The sequence below is a fragment of the Neomonachus schauinslandi genome, chromosome 9, assembly GCF_002201575.2.
Source record: "Neomonachus schauinslandi chromosome 9, ASM220157v2, whole genome shotgun sequence".
NCBI lineage: Eukaryota > Metazoa > Chordata > Mammalia > Carnivora > Phocidae > Neomonachus > Neomonachus schauinslandi.
In genome coordinates this window covers 990,780-1,010,273 of record NC_058411.1, presented here as the reverse complement: position 1 = coordinate 1,010,273, position 19,494 = coordinate 990,780, and the positions used below count along the sequence as shown (strand labels likewise).

General features: G+C 64.8%; 1 protein-coding gene across 2 annotated transcripts; it reads left to right on the top strand.

The window, feature by feature from the left end:
- The first annotated feature begins 1,164 nt into the window (after nt 1-1,164).
- On the top strand, nt 1,165-18,952 carry ADSS1 (adenylosuccinate synthase 1). Of its 2 annotated transcripts, XM_021679719.2 has the most exons (14): nt 1,165-1,405; nt 8,719-8,821; nt 11,015-11,077; nt 11,873-11,942; nt 12,130-12,135; nt 12,193-12,312; nt 13,544-13,651; nt 13,745-13,826; nt 14,780-14,906; nt 15,483-15,637; nt 16,097-16,221; nt 17,030-17,127; nt 18,331-18,480; nt 18,565-18,952. In XM_021679719.2, the coding sequence occupies exons 1-14, from the start codon at nt 1,214-1,216 to the stop codon at nt 18,615-18,617; spliced, it is 1,452 nt and encodes a 483-aa protein (XP_021535394.1). In that variant the 5' UTR covers nt 1,165-1,213; the 3' UTR covers nt 18,618-18,952. The 2 variants fall into 2 exon arrangements, with proteins under 2 accessions (XP_021535394.1, XP_021535395.1); XM_021679720.2 differs by lacking the exon at nt 12,130-12,135 and having other exon boundaries at nt 11,873-11,923; nt 12,246-12,312; nt 18,565-18,875.
- The last annotated feature ends 542 nt before the right edge of the window (nt 18,953-19,494 follow it).

Below are 19,494 nucleotides of genomic sequence, written 5' to 3'. Positions count from 1 at the left end.
ACGTGAGAGAAGAGGGTCCGGGACCCAGAGGGGTCAGAGCCAGGGTCCCAGCAGGAGCCGGGGGAATGTAGGAAGGGAACAGGAGGAGAGGACTAAGGAGGGCGGGCTGGCAGAGCCGTCCTCTGCTGGGACTCTCCATGAGTGACCTCTGTGCGACTACGCTCCTCCGCCATGGGAACTTCTGGTCTCCCCATGGGAGCCCAAGGAGCCCAGCGGCTCTCTGAGCCCTGGCCACAGGCTAATTGCTGGGCTCCAGGTCCCTGTGTACTGAGACACCTCCCACCAGAGAGGGGACAGGGGCTCCTGGCCCTGGAGGGAGGGGCCCCTAGCGCACGCCTGCCCCCAGGGGGGCTAGCCACGTCCACACCCGAGTCCACGTGGGGCGTCGGGGGACCCGGGTGGGCCAGACGGGAGCCCCGCAGACTGTTGCAAATCCTCTCTGGAAGCCCTGTCCCTCCAGAGGCAGGCCAGGAAAGGAATCTGCTGTGGGCCTCTTGGGGACCCTGGTCATGCGGGGCTGGTGAGCATCCCCGGCTGCTTCTCTGCTGGCCAGGTGGCCGGCCATCAGGCGTCCTGTCCCCCTGGATTCTAGGGCCCTGCAGACCAAAGGTGTGCCGCCTGGTGGAACCCGAGAGCCGCTCCAGACACGTTGGTCCCGCCACTCCCTGTCCTGTGCTGGACACTGAGCCCCTGAGAGTATGGGTGGGGGCGCTGGGGGAGGGGGCGCACCGTCCTCTCTCTCCTTGGCCAGCAGAGCACGCGCATGGGCCCTGGACCGAGGTTCGCCTCAGGGCCCGTGCCCGCCCCAAAGCCCCAAGGATGCAGACCCTCCAGGTGGAGTGTGAAGACATGGCCCCCTCTCCCACCCTGAAGAGGGCCCCCCAAGTTTCTAAAACCCTGAGGTGCTGGGCCTGGAGTGGGGCAGCACAGGGGTCCCCATTAGGGTTCCCAAGGGAGAAACCTGGCTGGCGCGGCTCACCGGCTGTCCCTGTGCCCCCACCCCCAGAGGTAGGTGCCCGGGGCCCAGCTCGGCTCCCCGGTGGGGGCTGGGCTGGCGGGGGCGGGACCCGGCGGCGGAGGTCACCCAGAGGCGCCACTGCGCCCGCCGGGCCCGCCCCCGGCCCGCCCCCCTGCCTTGGGCCGGCTTCTTTTAGTGGCGGCGGCGACAGGGCTGTCCCGTGGCCCAGCACAGCAGAGGAGTGACCAGACCAACATGTTGGGGACTCGCGCCTCCAACGACCGGCCCCCCGGCCCGGGCGGCGTCAAGCGGGGACGGCTGCAGCAGGAGGCGGCGGCCACGGGCTCCCGGGTGACCGTGGTGCTGGGCGCGCAGTGGGGGGACGAGGGCAAAGGCAAGGTGGTGGACCTGCTGGCCACGGACGCCGACATCATCAGCCGCTGCCAGGTGCGGGGCCCCCCACCCACCCAGCAAGCCCCCTCCTCCCCTTGCACCCAGGGGCCCTGACCTCCCTGTTCTCCCGTGCCCTGAGCTGGACACGCCTCTTGGATAGCTCCCCTTCCTGGACTCCCTCCCCCCACCCCACGGCCACCGACCCCTCTGCACGCACACTCTCCCCTCCCCCGCTCCCTCCCCTGGGACCGCCTTCCCCACCCAGCCCCACCCCTCCAGGCAGTGGGCCAGGGAGGAGCTATAAATACCTTAGCTGAGTTGGGGACACCCGATCTTCAGGGCGGGGAGGGGGGCTGCCATTGGTGTCACACTGGGCCCTCCCGTGTGGGGGTGGGGTGGGTGGGGCCCCCCCGCTCCTGGCTGTCGGGGTCTGGCACAGGGCTGGCCACGGGGTGGCCCTGGGGGGCCAGCCAAGAGGACGCAGAGGCCAGGACCTGAAGGAAGACAGGCCAGGGACAAGGAGGGTCCCGGCCGGACTGGGGTGGGGGGAGAGGGAGGGGCCACGGATGGCTGGCCAGGGTGACCCAGCGGCTGGCGGTGCCTCCGGGGAGGCCAGACACAGGCTGTGTCCCCAAGGGCCCAGGGTGGCCACCGCCAGCTGTGGGCTGCTCCGAGTGCTGCTCCCGCGGAGCCACGCCCCTGTGCCGGGGCTGAGAGCCACGCCTGCTGCTGGGCCGACTTAGAGCCCCGGGCACAGAGGGGACAGCTTTAGGGTGCATGCTTTGGCTGTGCTGGGGTTTGGAGCCATGCCCAGGAACGCTGCCCCACATGGGGAAGGGGCACCCCCTGAGTTCCTTGTCTGGTCTGTGGCCTCATTTCCCAGCTCCTGCCCGGAGGCTAGGGCCGGGGCACACCCCCCCGGGGAAGGAAATGGGCCCAACGCTTGGCTCAGGGAACACCCAGCCGCTATCTGGGCCACTCCTCTCCAATGCAGACAGTGGATTCCTGGAAGGAGCTTCCTGGCATCGTGAGAGACCTCCCACCCCCTCTGCCCTTAGCCAGGCGAGCAAGCCCACTCCTGGCCGGACAGCCCGCAGTGCCAGAGGTGGTCTCCGGGCACCCTGCTTCATGGGCTGGGGGCCTTTGCCCCCCCGCAGCCGGGCACACAGTGCCAGCACTCTCCATGTACCCTGCTGGCTCCAGTGAGCCTCACAGGTCTGTCTGTGGCCCGTCTCCCTTCTGAAGAGCCTGGGCGGGCTTTGCAGGCCCTCCTGGCCACAGAATGGTTCTGGAGTGGGGCCTCCCTGCTCTGCCACCTGGGTCAGCAGGACAGACCGGCCAAGCACAGAGCAGGCTGGAGCCCCGTCACCTGACCTGGGGGCCCACTGGGCACCTTCGCCCCTAGGTGACTTCTCAGACTGAGATCAGATGTGTCTCCGCCTGCAGGAGCCCCGGCTGACCTCACAGTGGGGATAATCGTGGGCTGTCCTGGGAGCCTAAGGTGCCTTCTCCAGCCTCCCGACAGTGGTGAAGCAGGGAAACTGAGGCCCAGAAAAGTTGAGGAATGAGAAGAAGCAGCATATGTGGGCCCTCACGTGTGCCACACATCCATCGAGCCAGGACGGGGTGTCGGATGCATAGTGAGGGCCCCACGCTGGCCCTAGGGAAGGCTGCCTCTTACCTAGAGTGTGTGTGCATGAAGCTCCAAGTCACAGCCGCGGGTGCCCAGAGCCAAACCCAGCCCTGACCCCAGGAGCCGGGCAGCACATGGGAGCAAGGGGCCCCAGGAAGCGGGCAGCGGGGCACGTGCAGTGGGCAGGAGTCCCGCCTGGGTGGCTGCCTGGAAGGGCTGAAGCCGGCCAGCCCCAGTGACCAGAAGGGTCACCTGGCCTGTCACTCGGGCCCGGGCCGTCCTGAGTGGCAGCTGCATGCCCCACAGCTGCTGGGCTCCACTCTGCCTCTGCTGACCCCCCACCACCCCTCCTCCCATTCGGCACACCTCTGAAGCCCTTTGTGGCCCTCAGCGGTCTGGGGCCAGGCCCACCTGCACCCCCATAGCCGTCCTGGTTTCTTTCCCATCAATCATGTGGGGCCTGTGGTCAGCACCCCAGGACTCCCCCACCGCCTTCCCGACGGTCCAGGGTCTCGGGCTTGGGTCCCTCCTGCTGTTTTCTGTGCTGTTTGGGGGGGCAGCCTCCCCTTCTCACTGAACCGACCCCACACGGTCCACCCTGCCCTGCCATTCCCATGGCACCCCCAGCCGCCCTTTGTCTACCCCCAGCGCTCTGGGTGTGTGGGGGCTGCTCTGGGGCGCCTGGGGTCAGGGCTTGGCCAGGAAGGCCCCCCTTTGCTCATTGCGGTGCAGGCTCCCTCTGGGCCGTGTCACGGCGCCCCTGGGCACCACTGCTGGCCTCCAGGGGTGCTGGCAACCCTGTTCTCTGCGGTGACTTTGCACAGACAATCGGGCTGTGAGGTCTGCCCACCCCGTCTTCGGAGTCCACACACCTCCACTGGGCTCTGTCTTTCTGCGTCTGCCAGCATCCTTCCCTCGACCCTCTCCCCAGCCCGGAGTCAGCTCCAGTCCCGTGTAGCCTGCTGCTCACGCCCACCCTTCCTCTGTTTCCGAAGTTACTTTGGCCAGAAGGCTCTGGGGCTGCCCAGGACTGCCAAGGTCGGAGTTTAGAATTCCCTCCTTTGCAACTGCAGTGTGAATGGTCCTGGGGCTCCATGCGTGACTGTGCTCAGTACAAGGGTGCTGTGTTTCTTTCGGTTTCCACCACAGTCTCCATGCAATCACCCCATCTGGGGGGGGCCGTGTCCAGCCGGGGCCATGTCCTCTGATGGCAGTGGTCACCCAGCGGCGGCTCGAGAGGAGGGGCCTCCCCAGCTTACACAGCCCTTTGTGGCCGTGGGAGCGTCTGCCCTGGGCAGCTGACCCTGCATACCCACCTGGAGCCCCTGAGCTCTCCCTCCTGCCCCAGTGCCCTCTGAGCAGAGGGCAGCTGTGGTTGGGGTTGAACGAGTGAATGGGGCAGACAGTAGATGAGGTAAAGCACTGCATAGGTGGTTGGACTGCAGGTCTCCCCACCGACAGGCGGGGGGTGGGTCACCAGTGTCTCCACCCTGAGAGCAGGCCCCTTGCTGTGTGTCGCCCAGCCCAGACTCAGCCGGACCCCACAGCACCCAGGGCTGGCCAGGAACCTCTCCACTGCCTCTGAGAAGCTGCCCCCCTCCCCTGCTCACCTCCCTGCTCCTTTTGTCCGCGTGCCCGGCACTCAGACCAGGGCTGGGGATGGACGCGGGCAGATGAGCTGGTCCTGAGCAGGTCCCTCTCCCAGTGAGCCAGACGGGGGAGGTCAGCAGGCTCTGTGGCTACAGGGGTGGGGGGTGGGGCTGTCAGAGAAACAAGATCAGGAATGTTGGGGAGAGTCTGGAGCTCACAGGCCTGGAGCCCCTCAAAGCTGACGGGGGGCGGTGCTGCATCCCAGGACAGACAGCCAGGCTGGTGCCCCCCGGGGACCAGGGCCGAGGGGGCACTTTGGCCAAAGGAGCCGTCCAGAACAGCATGGAGACCCGTATCCTTGGGGGTCCAGAGAGACTGGGGGGGGGGCCCTGGCAGGTCAGAGGTCAGTGGAGGACGACAGCAGGGTGCTGGGGATGAGGGCCAGTAGAGGAGGGCAGGAGCGGGATGGACGTTGGCCAGCGTGGGAGACAAGGCATGCAGAATGTGCTCCACCAGGGAGCCTCGCGGAGCTGCGTACGTGTGGAGAGGGCCTGGCAGGGGGATGGCCGCAGCTCTGGGGGAGCGGGGGTGGGCGCCCCAGGGGCATCCCTGAGCCCCTTGCGCTGCCCCCAATGCACACTCGCAGCCCACCGCGCCCCACCCGGTTGGCTCCAAGGAGGTGGAAGCCCCTGACCGGCGAATGGAGACCCTCTGAGCCAGCTGAGCCCACCCGTGATCGTCCCGAGGCCTGCGCCGGCAGGTGCCAGGCCACACTTGGGGACCGAAGGCCTGGCCTTCACAGGGCCCAGCTGCCTGCCCTGGGCTGCTGCCAGAGCAGGTCCCTCAGCCTGGGACGGCCCCCAGGAGACGCGCTGTGGGAGATTCAGGGGCTCCCCAGAGGGCGGCACGGGGGGGAGGGGCAGGAAGATGGCTCTCACAGGCTCTCTGTCCCCCAGGTTTTGGGCCCCAGTGGGGCATCAGAGCTGGCTCTCAGGGCCCACAGCCTCGAGGTGCCAAGGAGGGTGGCTGAGGCTGCGCTCTCTAGGTGCCGGGTGGGGACCGGGGAGACGGTCTGCACTGTGGCCCACGGCCACCGCTCACACTCCGGCAACCCACCATGTGTGTTTCTCCCTGCTGGGCCTGGGCCCCGCTGGACTCCTGCAGGGACGGGAAGGATCAGAGCTGGCCAGGCTCCTGAGTGGGCCAGCCTTGGCCGTGGTCCTCTTCCTCTGTCCAGGAGTGAGAGAACCCCGTTTCTTAGATCCCTGCCTCCGGGGAGGCAGCTGGCTGGGGCATCCATGAGGTTCGGGCAGGAGTGGTGGGAGTGGCTTCAGGGTCCGTGGTGGGTCCAGAGCTGGGCCGGACCCAAGGCTCCACTGGAGAGGAAGGACCTGGAGGCAGGCAGAGCCCCCGAGGGGCCACAGCAAGCCCTGCCTCTGTGCCCAGCTCCCGCCTGACTTGGCCTGTCCCCAGGGGCACAAAGGTAGGGGGAGGCCAGCTCCAGGGAGCTGTGGGGCAGACAGCGAACCTGAGGTCTGGGACAGTCCTCGCTCACTGTCCCAGGGCACAGAGCAGGGAACCTCCAGAACCTGCCCCCCTAGGACAGGGAGGCTGAGAGCCGCCCAAGAGGCAAAGGTGGCCAGGCTGGGCCGGACATTCGCACCGTCCCTCACTGGGGCCCTGGACAAGCTCCTCCCTCCACGTGGTTTTCCAAACGGGGCTGGAGCTGCACCCCCCAGCCCGACGGCCCCCTGGCCCGGCCCTCCTTGGGCCTGCAGATGGCAGCTGGCAATTGGGCTAAAGCCTAAGGAGGGCAGTGGGGTGTTCCTGCCCCCACCTCGCCACCTGCCCGCATGCCACCCGGGTGGGGGGACAGACCAGGGTCTCTCTGGGACAGTCACCCTGGACCTCGGCAGAGCTGCTGGGAGGTGCTCCCTGCAGGTCAGCAGGCCCTGGGCTCGGCATCCTGGGGCAGGCTCGTGCCCCTGCGAGTGGACTGTGGTCTGAGGCCTGGGCCCTTCAGCTGGCCGGGGTCATCTGATGCCCACTGGCCCGTGATGGCCTCTGCCTGTTCCTGGTGCCCGTGTTTACCCCAAACAGAGGTGGGGGTGTGCTCAACAGTGCTTCTGGTCTGTGTGTGTGTCCTTGGGCCAGCTGACCTTGGCACTGGGCGCTGGGAGAGCAGGGCCGGGGGCGGGGGTCTGCCTCTGAGGCTGAGCCCACTGCCTCCCCTCCACCCCGTCTGCCCCACTCCATCAGCGTCTGCTGTCCTTCCCTTCCCTCCGGCAGCCCCTCTGGGGTCCCTTCCCCAAGCCTCCTCTCCGTGGCAGCCCAGCCCGCTCACCTCCCACTACCATCTCCGTCCTGAGCCCCCGAGGCCTGGTGCTGCCTGTCCACCCTTGCTCGTGGGGCAGCCCCCTAGGCTCCCAGGCCCCCAGCGCCCCCTTTGTCCTTCCCATCTGCTCCCCACAGGGCAGCCCATCCCTTTCCACCATCTTTCCCTCAGAGGCTGCGGTCAGTTCCCACAGCCAACGACCTGGGAGTCCCAGGGCAGCTCGGCCCCCACTGGCCACGGGGAAGCCCAGGGACATGGCACAGTCGTGCAGCGGGGCCATGGGGTGCACACCTGGACTGCGGTGGCCCCGGGAGTCTGTCAGAGACATCCTCCACGCCGTGTCGGAGGTGGTGGGAGCAGCCCCACACGGACCTTCCACATGCACCCCGGACACTCAGTGCTCGGCCGTCTGGGGCTCTCCGTGGACCCGGCTTCTGGCAGGAACATCCTGGGCAGCTGGTAGAGCTCATGGGGCTGAGCCCGGGGTGAAGGGGTGTTGTGGAAGTCAGGGACATGCGTTAGGGGAGGGCCCCACTACTTAATTTACCGATGCATGATGTGAGGTCCAGGAGGGAAAGCCCTTGGCCTGGCGTCTCTGGTGTCCGCCCCTCGCTGTCCCCGGGCGCCCTGCCACCCCCCTGCCTGGGCTGTTTGGGTGGAGGAGCCAGGAGATATAAATCTCATCCAGATGCTCTGTGAGGAACAGGTGCTCCCGGTGAGGAGGAGGGGGGAGGAGGCCACCGTCATTCAGCCCTGCCTGGGGTGGGCAAGACTGAGGCCGCTAAGAGCCAGCCGCCCAGCGCCCCCCTCTTCGAGGCAGGAGGACAGTGGGGTGTGGTAGGGAGTGGGCCTTGTCCGTGGAGAGGCCCTGTGGATAAGCCAGTGTTTCTGCGGGAGCTTAGGGCAGGAAGGAGGGGCTGGGCTGGGCCCAGAGCACCGGGCACCGGCCAGCATGCTTCCCCACCCAGGGGCAGCCCCGAGGGTCCGGTGCCGCACACCCTGGGGGCCCACAGTGCCCTCTGCTCATGGGAACAGCAGAATGGGCATCCCTCCTGGGGCTGGCTCTCCTTGGGCTCCCCTCAACCCCCTCAGCCAGCCCCAGCCCACCATCAGCAGCAGTTCCAAAAAGAAAGGACCCTGTCCCCCAGGTATCCCCCAGGACAGGGCTAGACTCAGAACCGTGTTTTCCTTTTTATTCTTAGATGGGAGGCACAGGCCCAAAGGGAGCAGTCCCTGCTCAGGGGGCGAGGGGCGCTGGTCCCACTGGCCAGTGACTACACCTGTCCCTCCCCCCGCCCCAGATGACAGTGTTGCCTAGCCCCACCCCCGCCACCACGGAGCTTGGGTTGTGGGGGCCTGGGTTTGTGCTTCCAGGAGAAGTTGGCCCCCTCATTCCTGCATCAGAGGACGGACCTCCAGAGGGGCTCATAGGCGGGGCCTCTGCCAAGCCAGCCTCCGTGGGGCGTCGGCCTGTGCCCACGAGAGATGGTCCAGGGCCGGGTGCAGGTGTGGGGAGGGTGGGACCAGCCAGGTCCAGGCCCCCTCCAAGCCAGTCCGCTGGTCAGGGCCCTGCACCTCATCCATGGCCTGGGTCACTAGCCCGGAGCACCCCAGGCACGCCTCAGAGCCAACCACGGCACCAGAGGCCCCAAGTCCAAGCGTGGACAGCATCTTGTGCACCCTGGGGGACAGAACCACCGCCCTAAGCCACCTGTGTTTGGAGCTGGTCCACAGTGAGGCTGGACAGGCCCTCCCAGGGTAGGTCCAAGCCCTGCAGCTCCTGCATACTCAGCGGGCTTCTGTTCCTAGGGGGGCAACAACGCTGGCCACACCGTGGTGGTGGACGGCAGGGAGTATGACTTCCACCTGTTGCCCAGCGGCATCATCAACACCAAGGCCGTGTCCTTCATCGGTGAGTGCCAGCAGCCGGGGGTCCCGCGTGTGTCATCCAGCCCAGGGCCCCCCTGCAGGGGGGCCTGGACCCGGCAGGAGAGCCAGGCTGGCCCACGGGCCTGGTCTGGGAGCCTGTCCTGGGAGCCGCCAGCCTGGGCGGGAGGGAGAGAGGGCGGGGAGCCCCGCGGAGCGGCGTGTGCGAGCCTGTTTGCATGTGAGGGAGTGAACGTGTGTGGGCGTGAGTACGTGCGCAGTGTGCTGTGTGGACGGGTACGTGCAGGTGTGCGTGTGCGCACACGGGCAGGGGCCAGACTCCGCTGCATGGGTGGAAGCCCAGCCTGCGGGCTCCCCGGCCTCCCCCTTCCCACAGCACTCCCTGCCCTTCCGGGGACGCCCGGCCTCTAGGACTGTGGGTCTCTTGCTCTCTCCGTCTCTCTCTCTCTCTCTCTCTCTCTCTCTCTCTCTCTCTCTCTCTCTCGCTGTGTCTGCCTCTCTCTCTCTGCCCCTCCCTCCCTCCTGGCCTCCAGGCCTGACCTCCTGTCCTGCCCTCAGCTCAGCCTGAGCCTCCCTGCCCAGAGCCGCCCCACCCCGCCCCAGCCAGGCCGCCTGACGCCCTCCCGCGGCGTGCAGGACTATTCACGGGCTCCTTGCACGACTTAGCAAGACCACCCTCGTGGCTTATCTGCCCCCGCCCCTCCCTGGTTGCGAAGCGTGGGTGTGCAGCTGCGGGTGTGCCCAGTGAGGGCACAGGGCTGGGCGACGGGAGGCAAGTGTCGCTGAGAGGCCGTGTGCGGTCGGACTGTGCAGGAGGACACACCGGGGCCGCTGCAGTGGGCGAGGACAGCACGGTGACCTCCCGCGGTTCACCCGGGGTGGGGGCCCGGGGTGGGGCTCTGCTGCAGCCTTCTCCAGGCCCAGCCTCGTCCGCTGGGCCCTGGGCCCCACTTGGCGGGAAACGAGGCCAGGGAGGCCCGCTTGATGAGAGGTCTCCGCCCAGCGTCTGAGGAGCCGGGGTGGGTCAGGGCCAGCAGCTGGAGCCCAGGCTGGGTGGTCCCCGGGGAGCATCGCGGGGGTCAGCTCGGCCAGCCCGGCCGGCAGCGTGCTCAGCCGGGGGTGAACGTGCCAGAACTCACACAGCTGCCCCTCAGCTCGCGACATTCCCGGGGACCCTGCCACGTGGTCATTTCAGGACGCCCTGGCATTTAGGTGACCTTTTGTACTCAGTGTGGCTTGCACAGTCTGAGCCACTCCCATCTGGACCCATGTCCTGTCTCCCTCGGCCGAGCTTGTGCCACCGGCAGCCCTGGGGGGGACCGGGGCCAGGGGGGCTCCTCCCGGGAAGACAGCAGGTGGCCTGGCCCAGCCGCCTTCGGTCTAAGAGAAAAGGGCTCGCATTTCGCTTCAGCCTGGACCCCACACTAACATGCTGTGTGACCTGGGGCGGGTCACCTTCCTTCTCTGGGCCTCAGCCTCTGCCCCTGTGAAACTATGTGGATCGCACTTCAGTGTTGTATGGATAGGGAGGGCCCAGGTCCCCAGAGGCCCTGCCCGGGGCCCGGGAAGGGTCGGGGGCTGCGTGTCTCCCGCTTTCCCATTTTCACGCCATTCACATAGACTGTACCAGCTTAACTGCAGTATAATTTATGTGCCATGACATTCAACACAATTCAGCTCTGGAGCACCGTCCTCACTCCAAGAAGTCCCCTCTGCCATTTGCCGGCAGCCCTGCCACCGCGGCCTCCGCAAGCTCTCCTCTGCTCGCGGGCTCTGCACACGCTCCCCGTGGCTTTGGTTTGGTTTTGGGCCATTTCTTCCACTGTCGTGAGTATGCACCACAGAAATTTTCCATCTTTGCCATTTCTAGGCATAGAGCCCGGTGGCATGAAGCACATTCACGCTGTCGCACACCCCCCACTGTCCGTCTCCAGAACTTTCCATCTCCCCAACCTGAAACTCTGTCCCCCTTGAACACTAACCCCGGCCCCCTCCCCAGCCCCTGGCGCCCCCCTCTACTTCCTGTCCCTGTGAATCTGACTCCTCCAGGGACCTCCTATGAGTGGAATCACACAGGGTGTTTGTCCTTTGGTGACCTGCCTGTGTCACTCGGCATAGTGTCCTCAAGGTCCGCCCATGTTGTAGCAGGTGTCAGAATTCCCTTCAACGTAAGTCGCCGTGTCCGCTGCACGACTCAGTCCCCTGTGATGTGTTGCAGGCAATGGGGTGGTCGTCCACTTACCCGGCTTATTTGAAGAAGCAGAAAAGAATGAGAAGAAAGGTAGGTCCGAGTGCTCGCACGCGCACCCTGGCCCAGGCAAGTTCCTAGCATCGTGGTGGCCAGGGCCTCCTGTGTGGGTTCTTGGGAGGGGTCAGTTTCCCCAGCCAGCAGTCCCCCACCCACCTCCTGCCCGCTCTGCCTGTGCAGAAAGCTGGGTCTGCACTCGGGATGCGGAGAACAGGGCAGCCCAAGGCCCCAAAGTCTGGCTGTGGGCCTCAGTGTTTATGGGGAGCTTTCACGACACTGGGGACAGGTGGCATCTGGAGGGTCCCACTCAGGAAGTCTGGAAGGGGCCCTGGGACCTAGAATTTGATGAAGCTCCCCAGGACACCTGGATGTCTGGCCGAGATTGGGGACCACTGGGCCGACCCCACCTACAGGGAAGGATGTGGTTCCTAGGGGCTCCTGGGGCCTCCTGGGAGCAGGCAGCAATGGAGGCCACCGGCCAGGGTGTCTGGGCCAGCTGCCCCCCTGGAAAGGTTGTCTAGAGGTGGCAGCCCCAAGACCCTGATGGGGTCCGAGAAGGAAGCGGGCCTCAGCCTCAGGGCTCGAGTTCAGGACAGGAGTGAGAAGAGCCAACAGGAAACTGACCCTGGGCATGAAGCGCCAGGACAGAGGCCCCGCAGGGAGAGGTGGGGGGTGAGATTCCAGGGCCCTCAGCAGGGAGAGAGGCCACGAGGGGAGGGCACACCCCATGTGACCTTTGTGGACTCTTGCCCTGGGTGGGGGCTGGGCCAGCTGCCCAGCCTTGGCCACCTTGCCCGTGACGGCTGACCGCCTGCCGCGTGACTGCAGGTCTGAAGGACTGGGAGAAGAGGCTTGTCATCTCCGACCGCGCCCACCTCGGTAAGCACACCCGGGCTGGGTGCAGGGCCGGTGCCACCCACCTGCCATGGGAACCACCACCCCACAGTGGCCCTCCTCCCCGGCATGCTGAGCCCACGTAGCTCCATGAAATTCCAAGTGGGCAGTGGGTCGGAATCACAGTCCCCAGTTGCAGATGGGAAAACGGAGCCCGGGCACGTGTGAGTCTGTGCTGGGCAGAGGCAGAGTCCAGTGTGTCCCCTTTCAAACTGGACCACCTGTCCCGGGCAGCCCGGGCATGCACAGGGGAGCCCCATAACCCTGTGTCTGTCTCTCGCTTGGGGACACTCACCTGGCCGCGCAGTGTTTGATTTTCACCAGGCGGTCGACGGGCTGCAGGAAGTGCAACGGCAGGCCCAGGAGGGCAAGAAGTGAGTATATCCAGGGGCTTCTCTTGTCTCGCTGGCCTTCGAGTCTGGGAGCTCTGGGGTGTGCCAAGAGGGGAACGGGGTCCCCTTGAAGCCATCACGACCACGGGCAGCCCAGCCCAGCCTGACCACATACATGGGCCACCCAAACCCTTGCCCCACTAAGCACCCACGGCCATTCCCTTGTCCTCCAAAGATACTTATGAAAATGTGCCGAGCACTGGTTCTCCAAGCGAGGACAGGGTGCAACCGTGGCCATCCTGCCCCATTAAGTGACACGCTCACTTGCCACCCACATGTGTGCATGCACTCACACGTGTGTGCACACTCAGACTCTGCACACACACTCACACACAAGTATGCCAGGCGGCAATGCTGAGCAGGCCATTCACCGAGCCTGGGGCTAGGGCAGTGGCAGGCAGTGGGCACAGGGTGGGCATGGCCAGCGCGCCCAGCCCCCAGGAGGCGGCAGCCGGCAGACGTGGACAGGCGCATCCTCAGTGCCCGGCCAGAGGGAAGCTGGGGCCCAGTGCAGACAGGATGTCTCAGAGCCAAGGCATGGAATGACGGGAGGGTTTCAGCTGGCCCAGAACCGCCGGCGGGGGCCCAAGCCCCCGGATCCCTGACAGCCAGCCAGCGGAGGGGGCCAGCGGGCTCTCATAGCCATCCCAGACTGCAGGTGCTACTGCTGGGGAGGGCCCCTCCCAGCTCAACCCTTGTTTGTTTGTTTGTTTGTTTTTGTTTTTTTAAGATTTTATTTTTTATTTATTTGAGAGAGAGAGAGCACACGTGGGGGTAGGGTCAGAGGGAGAAGCAGGCTTCCCGCGGAGCAGGGAGCCCGATGCCGGGCTCGATCCCAGGACCCCGGGACCATGACCTGAGCCGAAGGCAGATGCTTAACGACTGAGCCACCCAGGTGCCCCTAAATAGATTCTTTTTTTTTTTTTTAAGATTTTATTTATTATTTGACAGAGAATGAGAGAGAGAGAGCACATGAGAGGGGGTAGGGTCAGAGGGAGGAGGCCGATGCCGGACTCCATCCCAGGACCCCATCCCGGGACCCGGGAATCATGACCTGAGCCGAAGGCAGACGCTCAACCGACTGAGCCCCCCAGGCGCCCAACCCTTGTTTATAACAGGGGCGCACGCAGGCGTCTGGGGGTGCTGAGCGCCCCGGCCCCTCACAGGCCCCCGGGCATGGCCCCCCGGCTCACGGCCGCCCCCTGTCTTTCAGTATCGGCACCACCAGGAAGGGGATCGGACCGGCTTACTCTTCCAAAGCTGCGCGCACGGGCCTCCGCGTCTGCGACCTCCTGTCGGACTTTGATGAATTTTCCGCCAGGTACCTGAGCCGCCCGAGGGGGGACTGTGGCTAGCGCTGAGGGCGCGGACCCCCAGGCGGGGCGAGGGGTCGCAGTCACTGTCGCCCCCGCAGATTCAAGAACCTGGCCCGCCAGCACCAGTCCATGTTCCCCAGCCTGGAAGTGGACGTCGAGGGGCAACTCAAAAGGCTCAAGGTAGAGCAGGGGCGCGGGCGGGCCGGGGGCGGGAACGGGGGCGGGGGGGGCGGCGCGGTGGGGGGAGCAGGGCGGGGGAGGGTGCGACCGGGTGCAGCGGGGAGGGGGGCGGGGCGCGGCGGGGGCGTGGCGGGCAGGCCCCACCGGGGCACCGCAGCCTTGCCAGACGCCCAGGCAGCACTCAGGGAGCGCACTGTCCCAGGCACTGCTATGGGGTGGCTGGCCCTCTTGGGGACCACAGGCCCCCTGTGCAAGCCCAGGCCAGGGAGGGCAGGAAGGTTTCCCCCGCCCCCAGGCCAGGGGACATTTCTGTGGCAAGTGAGCGTGTCACTTAATGGGGCAGGATGGCCACGGTTGCACCCTGTCCTCGCTTGGAGAACCAGTGCTCGGTACATTTTCATAAATATCTATCCCCAGGACAGGCTGGGGAAAGAGGCTGTCCCTGTCCTATTTGGGGTAGCTGGTAAAGGTGGCCTTGCTGACTCGTAGAGGGTCAGTGCAGTGTCAGGGATGGGATGAGGAGAGCACAGAGCCTTTCTGGAAGTTTCCAAGGCTGGGCTCCTGGCCCCTCCCAGCCCTCTTAGGGGAGCTGTGAATGAGGACAGGGCCAGACCAATGAAGACGTCAGTCACACTGGATTAGGGCCCACCATAGCGACCTCAATTTAATCCCCCCTTTGAAAGCCTGTCTCCAAATACAGTCACGTTCTGAGATGCTGGGGGTCAGGACTTCAACAGATGAACCGGGGAGTCGGGGCGGGGGGTACAATTCAGCCCATGGCTGCAGGAGGCTAGTGCGAGCCTCACAGACAAGACCCAGCCAGGACTGGGGGTCGCTCCAGGTCTCGGGACAGGTTTGCAGGCCAGGCCTCTTTCGGGAAAGGAATGCACTGGAGGTGTCTGGCTGTCAGGAGGGGCCTGGCCCCACCGCAGCCTCCTCTGCCTCCCCCGCAGGGCTTTGCTGAGCGGATCCGACCCATGGTCCGAGACGGCGTCTACTTTATGTACGAGGCGCTCCACGGCACCCCAAAAAAAATCCTCGTGGAAGGTGCCAATGCAGCCCTCCTTGATATTGACTTTGGTAGGTCCCCAGCCCGGCTGATCCCCACGATCCCCCTTTCCTGCCTGCTGGGGACCAGGCTGGTCGCTGACCGGATGTGGCAGGGCTGCCTTCCGCGGCCACACTGCCACCCTGCCCACGACAGTGATGATGCTGCCCCTCATCTTCCTACTTCAGCTGGGAGGGACAAGAGAGAGAGCTGACCTGGACAGAAAGGGAGAGAGGCCAGAGCTGCGGCCAGGGCTCCCAGCGAGGCTGGGTAGAGCCGGTGCTTCCATCCATGTGGGCCTTCTGTACGTTCTGTCCTGACCCCACGGCCACCCCAGCGCCAAGGCCACACGGTCCAGGCAGGGGAGGCACCCACCATCCAAGTCGGGAGCAGCCTTCTCCCGCTATTCACCCCAGACTCCTACACAGGCCACAGCGGCCTGATGCACAGTGCCCACGTGGGTCACTCCCCCAGGATGGTCTCTGGGACCGCAGGCCCTGGAGATCCCACAGAGGGGACATGCAGGAGGCCGAAGCACGCACCACCCTCTGCCGAGCTGGAGCCCGGGGCCGGGGTGGCAGCGGGCCCTGACCCGCTCGGTCTTGCAGGGACCTACCCCTTTGTGACGTCATCCAACTGCACAGTGGGCGGCGTGTGCACGGGCCTGGGCATCCCCCCGCAGAACATAGGCGAGGTCTACGGCGTGGTGAAGGCCTACACCACACGCGTGGGCATCGGCGCCTTTCCCACCGAGCAGATCAATGTGAGTCCCCAGCCCCAGCGGGACCCCAGCGGGACCCCAGCGGGGCGCCCAGTGGTGGCGTGTGCAGAGACACACAAGGCAAGAGCAGAGACAGGCATCCACAGGTGCACGCAAGGTGGCACGCGCCAACAGCCCTGCACCACACAAGCTCCCGCGGACCCGGTTTCCCCGGGAAGCACTGCAGACGGGCGGAGTGCCTCACGGCCCCTCAGAGCAGCCCGGGTGGTGCGCTCAGGGACCCCCTCAGGGTGCCGCTGGCTGCCTTTCCTCAACATGGCCTTGTGCCCTTGGCGGCGAGGGCCCAAAGCTCTGGTCCTGAGCAGGGGTGTGTGAGGCCGGTGTGGGAAGTGGGGGAGGAGGGGAGGGGCAGGAGGCAGCAGAGAGAAAGGCTGAGCCCCGAAGCAGCCAGGCGCAGGCTCCCCCTCCATGCCGCGGCGGGCCTGCTCTGCTGTCACGCAGGAAATCGGAGACCTGCTACAGAGCCGTGGCCACGAGTGGGGGGTGACCACAGGCAGGAAGAGGCGGTGCGGCTGGCTGGACCTGATGATTCTCAGATATGCTCACATGGTCAACGGCTTTACCGCGTAAGCAGCCCTTCCCTCACGGTCGTCACGTGGGCATGCAGGCCACCGAGTCTCCCGTCCGGCGTGGCGGGGCCGCGGCGGTGGACAGCCTGAGAGCCAGCCGGCCATCTGCTCCTAAGCACGTGCAGGGGAGGCGGCCGCAGGGGGTCAGAGGGCGTCCTGGCCCCTGTAGGGGGTTAAAATCGTCCGTCTAGAGAGGGAGAGGAAGCCTAGCCCCGAGGGCCTCCACCGTGGTCCTCAGGGACATGACTCCTTCTCCGCGGGGCCTGGCCTGGCTTGGCTTGGCCGGACCTCACTCCGTTAGGTCTGCTGGGGTGTGGGGCTGGGCGGTGGGAGGGAGACACTGTCCCCACCCTGGGACCAGGTGCCAAAGAGGCTGCGCTCTGAGCGCCAAGGTGCTGAGGCCGCAGCAAAGCAGAGGACAGGGTGGCCTGGCCACCATGGGCGCAGGAAGCACGGAGAGACCCACCCGCGAGGGCCCGTGAGGGAGGAAGGAAAGGGAACGCGGAAGGAACAGGGCCTGTGCCAGGGAGGACTGTGGCTCGACGCGGTCCCTGGGTGTCCCTACACGCGGTGCTGTCGGAGGGCCACTAGGCCCCAGGGCCGCGGGAACGGGGTCCCATGGGGACACCCGAGGCGAGGAGACCTCAGCCAGGCAGAAGCCGCACTCCCGAGCCCGCCTGCATGCTTCTGGGGCCACCCCGTCTGCGTTTCCCGGCGACTGTAAATAGCAGGGCAGAAGAAAGGGTGCAGGCCCAGCATGCCGGCAGCTTCTTCAGTGTCGCTCCGTCTGCTGGTCTGGGGACAGGCTGGCCTTAACGAAACTGGACATCCTGGATGCCCTGGACGAGGTGAAAGTCGGCGTCTCATACAAGCTGAACGGGAAGAGGATCCCCTATTTCCCAGGTACGGGGATGCCATGGCTTCTCCCGTCTGTTGCATGGGAAGAGGAGAAGGGACGGGTCTGCAGCCTGGGGGGACAGTGGGAGCCAGCCCCCGCGAACCCCAGACCCTGCGGGACTCTTAGGCGCTGCCAAGGCCCACCTCCTGGGCACCCTGGAAGCTCCCCGGGCAGGCGTGGACTGCTCTGTGCAAACGTAAAGATGACTGTTTTACCTAAGAAAACACGGTTTTCAGTTATTTAAGACCTAAGGGGTTTCTGCTACCGTGTGTCCCTTCTTTTAGAAAGTACAAAGGCGAATGTTTTCTTGGATCTCACAGTTCCCGTTCTGACCGCATCCCCCCCCACCCCACCCCCGCCGCCCCAGTGGCTTCTTCCCTGCAGCCCTCACTCTCTTCTGAGCTCATGTGTAGACCCCCTGCTCCCCTTGGCCTGTGTCCCCTGGCCCCACTGACCCCTGACCTTTGAGAAGACACAGCGGGGGTATGGTGTGACCCCAGGGATCCAGGGCCCAGGGGAGCGTGCAGTGAGGACCCCTCAGGAGACAGCTTGTTCCAGCACCTTCCATCAATAAGGGTTGGTTGGAGTCTACTGTGAGCCACATGCCCAGGAGCCATGGAGTCCTGGCTGGAGCAGGGTCCTTGCCCTGGTAACAGGACACAGAGATTCTTCAGGATCCTGTCATGCTTCAGGACTCTTAGAATTTCCTAGTTGGGAGAAGGGGGACACCTGAGTGGCTCTGTCAGTTAGGCATCCAACTCTTGATTTCAGCTTGGGTCATGATCTTGGGATCGTAAGATCAAGCCCCACGTAGGGCTCTGTGCTCAGGGCAGAGTCTGCTGGAGATTTTCTCTCTCCTCTGCCCCTCCCCTTGCATGCTCACTCTCTAAATAAATAAATGGATAAATAAAATCTTAAAAAAAAAAAAAGAATTTCCAAGTGGGGTCCATGGAATTCCTCAGCTGAGCCACCTGTGGAGGTTCTAGCAGAGCCCTTAGCAATCCTTGTCTGGGGTGGACGTGTCCCCTGGACTGGCAGCGATACAGCCAATGTCAGAGAACCCTCACCCCCCCGCGCCCCCGAGAAAACCAACCAGGGCCATGTGCCTTCCGCCTGGCTGAGCCCCGCGGCAAGCAGGTCCCCGAATGGGAGACCCGAGCACCAGAATCTTCGGGACATGGGCCACCCCCGACCCTTTGTCTCCCCAGCGAACCAGGAGATACTGCAGAAGGTTGAGGTTGAATACGAAACGCTGCCTGGGTGGAAGGCGGACACCGCGGGCGCCAGGAAGTGGGAGGACCTCCCCCCGCAGGCCCAGAACTATGTCCGGTTCGTGGAGAATCACGTCGGAGTGGCAGGTGGGTGCATGTGCCCCGGCCACCATCCCGCCCTCTGTGCCCCACCCCCCACCCCCGGGGCTGAGCAACTCTTTTCCCTTCCAGTGAAATGGGTTGGGGTCGGCAAATCAAGAGATTCGATGATCCAGCTCTTTTAGATGGAGAGCGCTGAGCCCGCGGAGCGCAGCGGCCCCGTCCCTCATCGGCAGCCGCAGAGTCACCGCCCGAAACGCAGAAGTAGGAAAACTAGTTTCTGTACTTTTATATATCTCTCCAAGCCTTCAGCTCAGCCACCGATTTCTACAGTGATCCAAACATCTGACGGCCAGCGTTGTGTATGTTTGTTTTTTTTTTAAATCCTGCTACTGAAAATGAGCCAAAGTACTCAAAACAGAGAACTTTTATGGCACATTAATTGTCACATGGTTGTATGGCTGGCTGGAGCCGTTAGTAATAAACATACGCAGTAGCCACTGAGTAGTGGTGATCGGTCCGTGTCTTGTTCTGTCCTTTCGTTTTGACTTTGGCGGTGACAACAGTCTGGGGGACGCACATTTCCGGTATCACAAAGCCGAACTGTTTGCTTGCTTAGACGGCAAACTGGTCACTGGAACGGGCCCAGGTAGGCGAGACCACAGGCATTCAGTGCTTCCCAAAAGGGAATCGTTACAGGAGCGCCCCCTTGAGCTCTAAGCCCCCCTGCACGGGGCGGAGGCAGCCCCCCAGCAGCCCCTCTTCACGTCAGCTGCATGCACCTGCCCTCATCCCTCCGGAGGTCACTGGATTGAATCAGTCACTTCTTAACAGGCCACAGCTGCTCGAGCTTACTGTGGTCTCCACTGGAAGCTGAGGAGCCTCCTTGAACAACTCTTCACAGAGTCTGGGGTAAATTTAGAAAAATAACCGCCCTCTCGGTATCATTCGGGAGAGGGAAGGAATTAGATGGGGAGACCCAGAGTCGGTCAGGGTTAAATCCCGGCCTTGTAACCCTGACGCTGGCATCTGGGCTCATGGAAATGGGTCGAGTGCCCACGG

Coding starts and splice junctions, on each gene's coding strand:
- ADSS1 (XM_021679719.2), top strand. CDS start 1,214: ATGTTGGGGACTCGCGCCTCCAACGACCGGCCCCCCGGCCCGGGCGGC. Junction 11,078..11,872: donor AGAAAAGAATGAGAAGAAAG/GTAGGTCCGAGT, acceptor GCGTGACTGCAG/GTCTGAAGGACTGGGAGAAG. Junction 12,313..13,543: donor CAGGCCCAGGAGGGCAAGAA/GTGAGTATATCC, acceptor CCTGTCTTTCAG/TATCGGCACCACCAGGAAGG.